The sequence below is a fragment of the Chiloscyllium punctatum genome, chromosome 39 (assembly GCF_047496795.1).
Source record: "Chiloscyllium punctatum isolate Juve2018m chromosome 39, sChiPun1.3, whole genome shotgun sequence".
NCBI lineage: Eukaryota > Metazoa > Chordata > Chondrichthyes > Orectolobiformes > Hemiscylliidae > Chiloscyllium > Chiloscyllium punctatum.
In genome coordinates, this window is record NC_092777.1 from 69,778,063 (window position 1) to 69,793,266 (window position 15,204).

Consider the following 15,204-nt stretch of genomic DNA (forward strand, 5'->3'; position numbering starts at 1 on the left):
CTTCTATCAGATTGCCCTTCTGTCTCTGTTCAAATGCAAGCAAACCAAGTTTTGTCCAAATCTCTCCACTTAGCTCCTACCCTCTCAATCAGGCGACATCCTGGTAAACCTATTCTGTACCTCCAAATCCTTCTGAAGGTGTTCTGTAGTGACTAGAATTGTACATAATATTCCAAGTGTGGCCTAATTAAAGGTCTATACAGCTGCAACATGTCTTGCCAATTCTTTTACTCTCTGCCCCAAACAATGAAGGTGAATGTGTCAAATGGCTTCTTAGTCAGCTTTTCCACTTGTGTTGCCACTTTCAGGAAATTATGGACCAGTACGGTCAGATTCCTCTTTATATTGATGCTAGTAAGGATTCTACCATTTACTGTATAATTCCCTCCTGCATTAGACCTTCCAAAGTTCATCACCTTACACTTAGAGTCATAGAGATTTACAGCATGGAATCACACCCTTCGGTCCAACCCATCCATGCCGACCAGATATCCCAACCCAATCAAAGTCCTACCTGCCAGCACCCCAGCCCATATCCTCCAAACCCTTCCTATTCATCTACCCATCCAAATGCTTTATAAATGTTGCAATTGTACCAGCGTCCACCACTTCCTCTGGCAGCTCATCTCATACCGGTACCACCCTCTGTGTGGAAAAAGTCTAGTTCTGGGCTCCCTGACCCCAAGGAAAAGACTTTTGTCTATTTATCCTATCCATGCCCCTCATGATTTTATAAACCCCTCCAAAAGATCACCCCTCCGCCTCTGACGCTCCAGGGAAAACAGCCCCAGCCTGTTCAGCCTCTCCCTGTAGCTCAAATCCTCTAACCCTGGCAACATCCTTGTAAATCTTTTCTGAACCCTTTCAACTTTCACAACATCTTTCCGATAGGAAGGAGACCAGAATTACACGCAGTATTCCAACAGTGTCCTGTACAGCGTAACATGACCTCCCAACTCCTGTACTCAATACTCTGACCAATAAAGGAAAGCATACCAAACGCTTTCTTCACTATCCTATCTATCTGCAACTCCACTTTCAAGGAGCTATGAACCTGCACTCCAAGGTCTCTTTGTTCAGCAACACTTCCTAGGACCTTACCATTAAGTATATAAGTCCTGCTCAGATTTGCTTTCCCAAAATGCAGCATCTCTCATTTATCTGAATTAAACTCCATCTGCCACTTCTCAGCCCATTGGCCCATCTGGTCAAGATCCTGTTATAATCTGAGGTAACTCTTTTCGCTGTCCACTACACCTCCAATTTTGGAGTCATCTGCAAACTTACTAACTGTACCTCTTATGCTCGCATCCAAATCATTTATGTAAATGACAAAAAGTAGAGGACCCAGCACCGATCCTTGTGGCACTCCACTGGTCACAGGCCTCCAGTCTGAAAAACAACCCTCCACCACCACCCTCTGTCTTCTAACTTTGAGCCAGTTCTGTATCCAAATGACGAGTTCTGCCTGTATTCCATGAGATCTAACCTTGCTAATCCGTCTCCCACGGGAAATCTTGTTGAACACCTTACTGAAGTTCATATAGATCACATCTACCACTCTGCCCTTGTCAGCCCTCTTTGTTACTTCTTTCAAAAAACTCAGTCAAGTTTGTGAGACATGATTTCCCACGCACAAAGCCATGTTGACCATCCCTAATCAGTCCTTGCCTTTCTAAACACATGTACATCCTGTCCCTCAGGATTCCCTCCAACAACTTGCCCACCACCGAGGACAGGCTCACCGGTCTACAGTTCCCTGGCTTGTCCTTACCATCCTCCTTAAACAGTGGCACCACGTTTGCCAACCTCCAGTCTTCTGGCACCTCACCTGAGACTATCGATGATACAAATATCTCAGCACTTCTCTAGCTTCCCACAGAGTTCTCGGGTACACCTGATCAGGTCCTGGGGATTTATCCACTTTTGTGCATTTCAAGACATCCAGCACTTCCTCCTCTGTACTATGAACATTTTACAAGGTGTCACCATCTATTTCCCGACAGTCTATATCTTCCATATCCTTTTCCACAGTAAATACTAAAACTAGTATTTTGCTTCAGTATCTCCCCCATTTTCTGAGGCTCCACTCAAAGGCCGCCTTGCTGATCTTTGAGGGGCCCTATTCTCTCCCTAGTTACCCTTTTGTCCTTAATATATTTGTAAAAACACTTTGGATTCTCTTTTAATTCTATTTGCCAAACCTATCTCATGTCCCCTTTTCACCCTCCTGATTTCCCTCTTAAGTATACTCCTACTACCTTTATACTCTTCTACGGATTCACTCGATCTATCCTGCCTATACCTTACATATGCTTTCTTCTTTTTCTTAGCCAAACGCTCAATTTCTTTAGTCATCCAGCATTCCCTATACCTAGCAGCCTTGCCTTTCACCCTAACAGGAATTTACTTTCTCTGGACTCTCGTTATCTCATTTCTGAAGGCTTCCAATTTTCCAGCCATCCGTTTTCCTGCGAACTTCTGCCCCCCCCCAATAAGGTTTTGAAAGTTCTTGCCTAATACTGTCAAAATTGGCATTTCTCCAATTTAGAACTTCAACTTTTAGATCTGGTCAATCCTTTTCCACTACTATTTTAAATCTAACAGAATTGTGGTTGCTGGCCCCGAAGTGCTTCCCCACTGACATCTCAGTCACCTGCCCTGCCTTATTTCCCAAGAGTAGGTCAAGTTTTGCACCTTCTCTAGTAGGTACATCCACATACTGAATCAGAAAATTGTCTTGTACACACTTAACAAATTCCTCTCCATCTGAACCCTTAACACTATGGCAGTCCCAGTTGATGTTTGGAAAGTTAAAATCCCCTACCATAAGTACCCAATATTCTTATAGATAGCTGAGATCTCCTTACAAGTTTGTTTCTCAATTTCCCTCTGGCTATTGGGGGGTTCTATAATACAATCCCAATAAGGTGATCATCCCTTTCTTATTTCTCAGTTCCACCCAAATAACTTCCCTGGATGTATTTCCAGAAATATCTTCCCTCCGCACAGCTGTAATGCTATCCCTTATCAAAAATGCCACTCCCCTCCTCTCTTGCTTCCCTTTCTATCCTTCCTGTAGCATTTTCATCCTGGAACATTAAGCTGCCAGTCCTACCCATCCCTGAGCCATGTTTCTGTAATTGCTATGATTATCCCAGTCCCATGTTCCTAACCATGCCCCTGAGTTCATCTGCCTTCCCTGTTAGGCCCCTCACATTGAAATAAATGCAGTTTAATTTATTCGTCCTACCTTGTCCCTGCCTGCCCTGACTGTTTGACTCACTTCTGTTCTGAGCTGTACCAATTTCAGATTGATGTCTTTCCTCACTATCTCCCTGGGCCCCACCTCCCCCCTCCCCCTATTAGTTTAAATCCTCCCAAGCAGTTCTAGCAAACTTCCCTGCCAGTATATTAGTCCCCTTCCAATTTAGGTGCAATCCGTCCTTCTTGTACAGGTCACTTCTCCCCCAAAAGAGATTCCAATGATCCAAAAATGTGAATCCTTCTCCCATACACCGGCTCCTCAGCCATGCATTCATCTGCTCTATCCTCCTATTCCTGCCCTCACAAGCTCGTTGCACTAGGAGTAATCCAGATATTACTACCCTTGAGGACCTCCTTTTTAAATTTCTGCCTAACTCTCTCTAATCTCCCTTCAGAATCTCAACCTTTTCCCTTCCTATATCGTTGGTTCCAATGTGGACAATGACCTCTTGCTGGCCCCTCTCCCCCGTGAAAACATTCTGCACCCTCTCTGAGACATCCTTGATCCTGGCACCAGGGAAACAACACACCATTCTGCTTTTTCTCTGCTGGCCACAGAAACGTCTGTCTGTACCTCGGACTACAGAATTCCTGAACACAATTGATCTCTTGGAAGCCGACGTAACCCTCATTGCATTAGAGCCAGTCTCATACCAGAAACTTGGCTGTTTGTGCTACGTTCCCCCTACATTTTCCAAAACAGCATACCTGTTTTGAAATGTGTATATCCACAAAAGGCTCCTGCACTAGCTGCCTACCTCTTTTACCTTTCCTGGAGTTAACCCATCTATGTGACTGTATCTGAGACTTTCCCCCCTTCCTATAACTGCCATCCGTCACATACTGTTGCTGTTGCAAATTCCTCATCGCTTCTAACTGTCTCTCCAACCGATCCATTCGATCTGATAAGATTTGCACCCAACAGCATTTATGGCAGATATAATCTGCAGTAACCCTTAAACTCTCTTTAAACTCCCACATCTGACAAGTACATATCACTGCAAAGGCCATTTTTGCTCTTTCACAATCTACGGACCCAGAAAATAACATTGTCTTATTCCTCTACAAAACACTGCTCCAGGTTAAATTAATAGTTATTGCTTATATTTTATGTTTAATCAAGAGGTTTCTCTCCAAAAACATATAATCAAGAAAGAACCTACTGCACTCACTAATACAGCCTTTCTCTTGGACTGACTTAAAACAACAATTAACTTATCTGATTCTGTGCTGTGAACTTCGCCCAACAGTTCCTCCAAGATTAGTTGTGAATTTCACTGTTTGTTAATTTTCCCAAATGCACTCTGATGTCCAGTGATACACTAATTCAAACAGCAAAGGCAGTAACTGTGCAGGTTCTCTCGCCCTGTCGCCCTGTCGCCCTCTCCCCCCTTTTAAAACTGCTGCTGTTTTGACTTTGGAAAAAAAAAAGTTCCATAACAATGCAACAGCATATAAACCTGGAATTCGAGGAAATCTCTTCCAAAATACCTCAAAAGAGCAGCTCTTACAGCCAGAATTTTTTTCCCCTCCTCCATCTTGGATTACCCAGAATCCTCTCTTCAAAAACTCAGTCAAGTTTCTGAGACATGATTTCCCCCCACAACAATGTTGACTATCTCTAATCAGTCCTTGCCTTTCCAAATAAATGTACATCCTGTCCCTCAGGATTCCCTCCAACAACTTGCCCACCACTGACATCAGGTTCACTGGTCTATAGTTCCCTGGCTTGTCCTTACCATCCTCCTTAAACAGTGGCACTATGTTAGCCAACCTTCAGTCTACAGGCACCTCGCCTGTTTATCAATTATACAAATATCCAAGAAGCCCAGCAATGACTTCTCTAGCTTCCCACAGAGTTCTAGGGTACACTCGATCAGGTCCTGGGGATTTATCCACCTTTATGCATTTCAAGACATCGAGCACATCCTCCTCTGTAATATGGACATTTTTCAAGATGTCGCCATCTATTTCCCTACATTCTATTTCTCCCATGTCCTTTTCCACAGTAAATATTGATGCAAAAGACTCGTTTAGTATCTGCCCCATCTCTTGCGGCTCCACACACAGGCCGCCTTGCAGGTCTTTGAGAGGCCCTTTTTCTCTCCCTGTTACCCTTTTGTCCTTGATGTATTTGTAAAAGCCTTTTGGATTCTACATAATTCTATTTACCAACACTATCTCATGTCCCCTTTTTTCCCTCCTGATTTCCCTCTTAAGTATACTCCTTCTGCCTTTATAGATTGGATTAGGTTACTTAGTGTGGAAACAGACCATTCGGCCCAACAAGTCCACACCGACCTTCCAAAGAGAAACTCGCCCAGACCCATTCCCCTACATTTACCCCTTCACCTATCACTACGGGCAATTTAGCATGGCCAATTCACCTGACCTGCACGTTTTTGGACTATGGGAGGAAACTGGAGCACCTGGAGGAAACCCACGCAGACACTGGGAGAATGTGCAAACTCCACACAGTTGCCTGAGGCAGGAATTGAACCCGGATCTCTGGCGCTGTGAGGCAGCAGTGCTAACCACTCTTTTAAGGATTCACTTGATCTGTCCTGTCCATACCTGACATATACTTCCTTTTTTTTTCTTAACCAAACCCTCAATTTCTTTAGTCATCCAGCATTCCCTATACCTACCAGCCTTTCCTTTCACCCTAACAGGGAATATACTCTCTCTGAATTCTCGTTATCTCATGCCTGAAGGCTTCCCATTTTCCAGCCGTCCCTTTATCTGTGAACATCTGCCCCCAGTCAGCTTTTGAACGTTCTTGCCTAATACCTTCAAAATTGGCTTTTCTCCAATTTAGAACTTCAACTTTTAGATCTGGTCTATGCATTTCCATCACTACTTTAAAATTTGAATTATGGTTGCTGGCCCCAAATTGCTCCCCCACTGACGCTTCAGTCACTTACCCTGCCTTATTTTCCAAAAGTAGGTTAAGTTTTGCACCTTCTCTACGAGGTACATCCACATATTGAATCAGAAAATTTTCTTGTGCATACTTAACAAATTCCTGTCCATTTAACCCCTTAACAATGTGGCAGTCCCAGTCTGTTTGGTAAGTTGAAATCCCCTACCATAACCATCCTATTATTACAGATAACTGAGACCTCCTTACAAATTTGTTTCTCAATTTCCCTCTGACTATTAGGGGGTCTGTAATACAATCCAATAAGGTGATCATCCCTTTCTCATTTCTCAGTTCCACCCAAATAACTTCCCTGGCTGTATATGCAGGAATATCTTCCCTCAGCACAGCTGTAATGCTATCCAAAGTTTATGAGAAGATTTGTAGCTCGGGTGCTCGTTGTTGTGGTTCTGTTCGCCGAGCTGGGAATTTGTGTTGCAGACGTTTTGTCCCCTGTCTAGGTGACATCCTCAGTACTTGGGAGCCTCCTGTGAAGCGCTTCTGTGATCTTTCCTCCGGCATTTATAGTGGTTTGAATCTGTCACTCCGGTTGTCAGTTCCAGCTGTCCGTTGCAGTGGCCAGTATATTGGGTCCAGGTCAATGTGTAATGCTATCCCTTATCAAAAACACCACTCCCCCCTCCTCTCTTGCCTCCCTTTCTGTCCTTCCTGTAGCATTTGTATCCTGGAACATTAAGCTGCCAGTCCTGTCCATTCCTGAGCCACGTTTCTGTAATTGCTATGATATCCCAGTCCCATGTTCCTAACCGTGCCCTGAGTTCATCTGCCTTCCCTGTTAGGCCTCTTGCATTGAAATAAATGCACTTTAATTTATCAGTCCTACTTTGTTCTCTGCTTTTGTTCCCTGACTGTTTGTTTGACTTGCCTTTGTTCTCAACTGTACCAGTCTCACATTGAAATCTTTCCTCACTATCTCCCTGGGACCCTGGTGCTGTGAGGCAGCAGTGCTAACCATTGAGGCACCGTGCCGCCCTTAATACCAAGATTAATGTGCAAGATTAAAGTGCTTGGTATTGTTTGCAATATACTAGCATTAACTAACACAAGCAGGAATGAATTTGTTGCGTTTGGTTAGTTATTCCAGAGGTATAAAGAAGGTGGCTGGGGTTGTTGGAGATCAGTCATCTCAGTTCCAGGACATCTCTGCAGGATTCCTCAGGGTAGTGTCCCAGGCCAACCATCTTCAGCTGTTTCATTAATGACCTTTTCTCTATCATAAGGTCAGAATGATTGTACAACGTTGAGCACGTTCGCAGGCCCTCAGATACTGCAGCAAGATGGGGAAATATCCAGGCTTGGCTGACAAGTGGCAATTAACATTCTCACCACACAAGTGCCAGGCTATGACCATCACCAATAAGTGACAATCTAACTACTGTCCCTAACGTTCAATGATGTTACCATCACTGGATCCCCCACCTCCTGGGAGATACTGTAATCCAGACACTCACTGGACTCACCACATAAACACAGTGGCTACAAGAGCATGTCAACTGCTAGGAATACCGTGGCGAGTAGCTCACCACCTGACTCCCCAAAGCCTGTCCATCATCTACCATGCAGAAGTCCGGTGTGTTCTGGAATACCCCTCTCTTGGCTGGATGGGCGCAGCTCCAACAAGACTCAAACTTGATACCATCCAGGAAAAAGCAGTCCATTTGATTTGACACTGTCTACAAACATTCACTCTCTCCAACAATGCTCAGTAGCAGCAATGTGCACTATCAAAAAGATACACTGCAGAAATTTACCAAAGATCATTAAACAGCACCTTCCAAACCCACGACCATTTTCATCTCTAAGGTAAATGACAGCAAGTACATGGGAGCCCCACCACCTGCAAGAGGGTGAGGCGTGGCCTTGTTAGTCAAGGATAGTATAACAGTAGCTGAGAAAACTTTTGATGAGGACTTGTCTACTGAGGTAGTGTGGGCTGAGGTTACAAACAGGAGAGGAGAGGTCACACTGCTTGGAGATTTTTATAGGCCTCCACAGAGTTCCAGGGAGGTGGAAGAGAGGATTAGCAAAATTATTCTGGGTAAGAGTGAAAGGAACAGAGTGGTCATTATGGGGGACTTGACCTTCCCCCAACATTGACTGGAAATGTTTTAACTCTAGTATGTCGGATGGATCAGTTTTTTTTGTCCGTTGTGTACAGGAGGATATGTCAAAGGGCTGATAAGAGGGGAGGCCACACTGGATCTGGTGCTTGGTAATGAACCAGGCCAGGTGTTTGATTTAGTTGTAGGTGAGCGTTTTGGAGAGAGTGACCATAATTCAGTTGCATTTAGTTTATCGATAGAAAGAGATAGGTACGTGCCACAGGTCAAGAGTTATCGATGGGGCAAGGGCAATTCTAATGCGATTAGGCAAGATTTAGGATGCATAGAATGGGGTAGCAAAATGCAGGGGATGCAGACAATGGAAATGTGGAGCTGGTTTAAGGAACGGATATTGTGTCCTTGATGGGTATGTCCCTGTCAGGCAGGGAGGAAGTGATAAGGTAAGGGAACCGTGATTTACTACAGAAATTGCATCTCTTCTTATGAAGATGAAGAAGAAGAAGAAGAAGAAGAAGAAGAAGAAGAAGACTTATGCTGATGAGGCACGATGGTTCAGATGAGGCGATGGAGAGTTCCAGATCAGCTAGGAAGGGTTTAAAGAGAGAGTTAAGAAGAGCAAAGAGAGGACACAAGCAGTCTTTAGCAAATAGTATAAAGGAGAACCCTAAAGCTTTCATAGGTATGTGAGGAAAAAAATGGGTGATTAGGGTTGGAATAGGGCCAGCCAAGGACAGAAGTGGACCCTGTGGATATTGGAGTGGTGCTAAATAAATATTTCTCATCGGTTTTCACTCAGGAAAAGGAGAATATTGTAGAGGAGAAGAATGAGGTACGAGATATTAGACTAGAAAGGATTGAGGTTAGTTATGAACAGGAGTTATCAATTCTAGAAGGAGTGAAAGTAGACAATTCCCCTGGGCCAGATGGGATTTATCAGAGGATTCTCTGGGAATCGAGGGAGGAGATAGCGGAGCCTTTGGCTTTGATATTTGAGTCATCATTGTCTGCAGGTTTGGTTCCAGAGGACTGGAGGATTGCAAATGCTGTGCCCTTGTTCAAGAAGGGCAGTAGAGATGACCCAGGTAATTATAGACCAATGAGCCTTACCTCTGTTGGAGGAAATGTTTTGGAAAGGACTATAAGAGAGAAGATTTATAATCATCTAGTAAGCAACAATTTGATTTCAACAGGGTTTCGTCAAGGGTGGGTCATGTCTCACAAACCTCAGTTTTTTGAGAAGGTGACCAAGTATGTAGATGAGGGTAGGGCAGTTGACATGGTGTACATGGGCTTCTGTAAAGCCTTTGATAACGTTCCACTTGGTTGGCTGTTGGAGAAAATGCAGAGGTATGGGACTGAAGGTGATTTAGCAGTTTGGATTAGAAACTGGCTTTCTGGAAGAAGGCAGCGAGTGGTGGTTGATGGAAAATATTCAGCCTAGAGTCCGATTACTAGTGGTGTTCCAAAAGGATCTGTTTTGGGACCACTGCTGTTTGTCATTTTTATAAATGACTTAGTAAATTTGCAGATGACACTAAAGTCGGTGGAGTAGTGGACAGTTTGGAAGAGTGTTACAGGTTGCAGGGGGACTTGGATAAACTGCAGAATTGGGCTGAGAGGTGGCAAATGGAGTTCAATGCAGCTAAATGCGAGGTGATGCACTTTGGGAAGAATAACAGGAAGGCAGAGTACTAGGTCAATGGAAAGGTTCTCGGTAGTGTGGATGTGCAGAAGGTTCTTGGAGTCCATGTACGTAGATCCCGAAAAGTTGCCACCCAGGTTGATAGTTCTGTTAAGAAGACATATGGTGTGTTAGGTTTCATTGGTGGGTGGATTGAGTTCCGGAGCCGCAATATTATGCTGCAACTATACAAAACGCTGGTGCGGCCATACTTGCAATACAGTTCTGATCCCCGTTTTTCGAGAAGGATGTGGAAGCATTAGAAAAGTTGCAGAGGAGATTTGCCGGGATGTTGCCTGGTCTGGAGGAAGGTCTTGAGGAAAGTCTGAGACACTTGGGTCTGTTCTCATTGGCACGAAGAAGACTGAAAGGGGATTTGATAGAGACATACACGATGATTAGATAGAGTAGACAATGAAAGTCTTTTTCTGAGGATGATGATGTCAGCGTGTACGAGGGGGCATAACTACAAATTGAGGGGTGATTAGATTTAAGCCAGCTGTCAGAGGCAGGTTCTTTGCACAGAGTTATAAGGGTGTGGAATACCCTACCTGCTAATGTAGTCAACATAAGGGACATTTAAACAATCCTTAGATAAGCACGTGGATGACTTTGGGATAGTGTAGGGGAACGAACAGAGAATAGTTCACGTGTCAGCGCAACATCGAGGGCCGAATGGCCTTTTCTGCGCTGTATTGTTTTATGTTCTTTGTTCCCCTCTGAGCCACCCACCATCCTGACTGGGAAACATATTGCCTTTCCTTCATTGTTGTTGGGTCAAATTCCTGGAATTCCCTCCCTCAACACTGAGGTCTATCTACAGTAGGTGGACTGCAGTGATTCAAAAACCAGTTCATAACCACATTCTCAAGGTCAATTAGGGATAGGCAATAAATGCTGGCCAGCCAGTGATGTCCCCATCCCATGAGATGATGTTTAAGAAATGTCAAATTCTACATTGACCTGTCTTGCAAGAGAATTTTAAGTATAAGAGCAATGGTATCTTGCTGCATCTGAATCGTACCTTTTGTGAGACCATACTGGAGTATTGCATGCAATTATCAAACACAAGATAAACACTGTTCATAAAGGGAGTGCAGTGACTGATTTCCTGAGTTTGTGCTTTTGGCATATGAGATATTGAGTCACTTGGCTCTTCATGTTTTGAAGAATGACCTGGGATCTCAATGAAACATAATTTCTCCCAGAGTGAGAGAAGTTTGGATGCACAAATTATGCTTCCCCTGCAAGTGGATAAAGAACAAAGGATGGTGGTTACAGGGCAGACCATTTAGGAATGAAATGTGAAACAACTTCACTCAAATGGTGGCAAACCTGTAGACTTCACAATCATCTAAGGTGGTAGAGGTTAAATCACTGAATGTATTGGCAATCTAGGGGAAGTGTGAGAGTATGGCATTGAGATCGATCAGCGACGATCATAATGAACTACAGAGTGGACTCTGAGACAAAAGGTCTACTCTTGCTCTTCTTTTCTATGTTTCTATGTATGGTTTGTATACTCGATTAAATTGTTGAAGGCTATGTCACCTTATGATTTATGCCACTTGCCTTTCCAGATGCTGCATTCTGCCATTTGAAAGCTGAGGGTAATTAAATAATTTCTAGTGGGGGAAAAAGTGCAGAAGTATTTCTGATCAAGCAGAACGTTTGTTTTGCAATTTGAATTTTACTTAATTCTGACTAGAAATAAGTTCTCACTTTCTACTTTGTGATTTGTTTTCCTGCTTTGCATGAATTCACTGTTCCTCATAAGCTCAAGGACCTCAGGATGTTGGCGTGTATGGAGTTGTGCAGTCTGTTGACCACATCGGACGGACTTGCTCAGTGAAATGGTTCAAACCAAAGGCAAATGGCACAGAGATAGAGGTGAGGAACTTGTGAAGCAATTCATATGAAAACTGTTCATTTTCTCATTGGTTCTTGGCTATTTAAAATTTCACTTTTTTTCTTTGCAAGCACTTGGGTGTTGGTTGTAAGCACTTGTTAGCTATCTCTAATTCCCCTTGAATTCAACTAGCTTTCTTTATGTGGGCAGTTAGAACATAGAACAATACAGTGCAGTACGGGCTCTTCAGCCCTCAATGTTGCGCTGACTTGTGAACTAATCTAAGCTCATTCCGCTACATAGTCACAGAGACGTACAGCATGGAAACAGACCCTTCGGTCCAACCCATCCATGCCGACCAGATATCCCAACCCAATCTAGTCCCACCTGCCAGCGCCCGGCCCATATCTCTCCAAACACACTATTCACATACCCATCCAAATGCCTCTTAAATGTTGCACTTGTACCAGCCTCCACCTTCCTCTGGCAGCTCATTCCATACACGTACCACTGTCTACCTTATCTAATCCTCTCATCACCTTGTATGTTTCTATCAAATCCCCTCTTAGCCGCCTTCTTGCCAATGAGAACAGACCCAAGTGTCTCAGCCTTTCCTGATAAGACTGTCCCTCCAGACCAAGCAACATCCTGGTAAATCTCCTCTGCACCTGTTCCAATGCTTCCACATCCTTCCTGTAATATGGCGACCAGAACTGTACACAATATTCCAAGTACAGCCACACTAGCATTTTGTATAGTTGCAGCATGACTTTGTGGCTCTGGAACTCAATCCCTCTACCACTGAAACCTAACTCACCATATGCTGCCTTAACAGCGCTATCAATCTGGGTGGCAACTTTCGGGGATCTCTGTACATGGACACCAAGATCCCACTGCGCAACCACACTACCAAGAATCTTTCCATTGACCCTGTACTCTGCCGTCTTGTTATTCTTCCCAATGTGCATCATCTCACATTTAGCTGCATTGAACTCCATTTGCCACCTCTCAGCCCAATTCTGCAGTTTATCCAAGTCCCCCTGCAACCTGTAACATTCTTCCACACTGTCCGCTACTCTACCGACTTTAGTGTGGAAATTTACTAATCCATCTACCTATGCCTGCATCTAAGTCATATTTGTAAAAACTACACATAGCAGTGGTCCAAAAACAGATCCTGTGACACACCACTAATAACCGGACTCCAGGCTGAATATTTTCTATCAACCACCACTCGCAGCCTTCTTTCAGAAAGCCCGTTTCTAATCCAAACTGCTAACTCACCCTCAATTCCATGCCCTTGCATTTTCTCCAACAGCCTACCACGTGGAACCTTATCAAAGGCTTTACTGAAGTCCATGTATACCACATCATCAGCCCTACCCTCATCTACATGCTTGGTCACCTTCTCAAAAAACTCAATGAGGTTTGTGAGACACGACCTGCCCTTGACGAAATCATGTTGACTATCTGAAATCAATTTGTTGCTTGCTAGATAATTTAAAATCCTATTGCTTATAATCCTTTCCTACAACAGACGTAAGGCTCACTGGTCTATAATTACCTGGGTCATCTCTTCTGCCTTTTCTTGAATAAGGGCACAACATTTGCAATCCTCCAGTCCTCTGGTACTAAACCTGCAGACAATGACGACTCAAATATCAAAGCCAAAGGCTCTGTCATCTCCTCCTTAGCTTCCCAGAGAATCCTCTGATAAATCCCATCTGGCCCAGGGGAATTGTCCACTTTCACTCCTTCTAGAATTGATAACACCTGTTTGTAACTAACATTGATCCTTTCTAATCTAATATCTCGTACCTCATTCTTCTCCTCTATAATATTTTCCTTTTCCTGAGTGAAAACCGATGAGAAATGTTCGTTTACCACCTTTCCGATCTCCACAGGGTCCACTCGATTTCCCACTTCTGTCTTTGGCCCTATTCCCATGCTAATCATCCTTTTATTCCTCATATAGATATAGAAAGCTTTAGGGTTCACCTTTTATTCTATCTGCTAAAGACTGTGCATGTTCTCTCTTTGCTCTTCTTAATTCTCTCTTTAAATCCTTCCTAGCTGATCTGTAACACTCCATCGCCTCATCTGAACCGTCGTGCCTCATCAAGACATAAGTCGCCTCCTCCCGCTTAACAAGAGATGCAATTTCTGTAGTAAACCACGGTTCCCTTACTTTATCACTACTTCGGTTGAAAATGTGTTGCTGGAAAAGTGCAGCAGGTCAGGCAGCATCCAAGGAGCAGGAGAATCGATGTTTCGGGTGTGAGCCCTTCTTCAGGAACCCTTATCACTTCCTCCCTGCCTGACAGGGACATACCCATCAAGGACACACAATATCTGTTCCTTTAAACCAGCTCCACATTTCCATTGTCTGCATCCCCTGCATTTTGCTACCCCACTCTATGCATCCTAAATCTTGCCTAATCACATTATAATTGCCCTTGCCCCACCAATAACTCTTCCTCTGTAGCATGTACCTATCTCTTTCCATTGCTAAACTGAACGTAACTGAATTATGGTCACTCTCCAAAGTGCTCACCTACAGCTAAGTCAAACACCTGACTTGGTTCATTACCAAGCACCAGATCCAGTGTGGCCTCCCCTCTGTCATCCCTTTGATGTATTGTGTCAGGAAATTCTCCTGCACACATTGGACAGAAACTGATCCATCTGACATACTAGGTTTATAGCATTTCCATTCAATGTTGGGGAAGTTGAAGTCCCCCATAATGACCACTCTGTTCCTTTCACTCCTACCCAGAATCATTTTGCCAATCCTCTCCTTCACCTCTCTGGAACTCCGTGCAGGCCTATAAAAGGGTTCAAGCAGTGTGACCTCTCCTCTCCTGTTTAAAAGTCAACCTCATGTCAACCAGACCAGAAGATGGCAGATATTCTTTGAAGTGCTTTAGTGAACCAGGTGACTTATCTGAAGATCTATGCTTGCTGTTATGGCGACTACCTTTCAAATCCAGGTTTTATTAATTGGACCAGTGTTCCATGAGCATTAATTAGCCTGGGCCTCTGGTTTACTAATACTGTAATTTCCTCTATTGATTAACTCTTGATAAAGATCTGAGAATGTTGAGAATTTTACAATAATGGATGATGTTAGTCAATTATTGTCAATTGGGTTAGTACATTGATAGCTAAAATCTAAGGGCAAAGAAAACAAACTTGTAAGGAACCTTGCTGCATGTAAGTGAATCATTTCATGATGGAGCTCAGCTCTGTTGTATGAGGCTTTAAATTGCCATTCATGAATGAAACCTATGGAGACAGCAGATTTCTTGATTCATTTGTCCTGTTCCTATTGTTTTAAAGTGTCATCAAGTTAGAAATGAAAGAAAAGAAAATCAGAATTCCTTTCCCTAATGAAGTAAGATGT

At 43.6% G+C, this 15,204-nt stretch overlaps 1 protein-coding gene across 1 annotated transcript in view; it reads left to right on the forward strand.

Annotated features, from left to right (window-relative positions):
* The window catches only part of ube2o (ubiquitin conjugating enzyme E2 O), a 162,238-nt gene that overhangs the window by 95,032 nt on the left and 52,002 nt on the right, over positions 1-15,204 (forward strand). Inside the window, exon 11 of the mRNA XM_072559038.1 lies at positions 11,730-11,842. Within this exon, the coding sequence (XP_072415139.1) occupies positions 11,730-11,842 (113 nt within the window). The remainder of the gene's footprint in view (positions 1-11,729; positions 11,843-15,204) is intronic.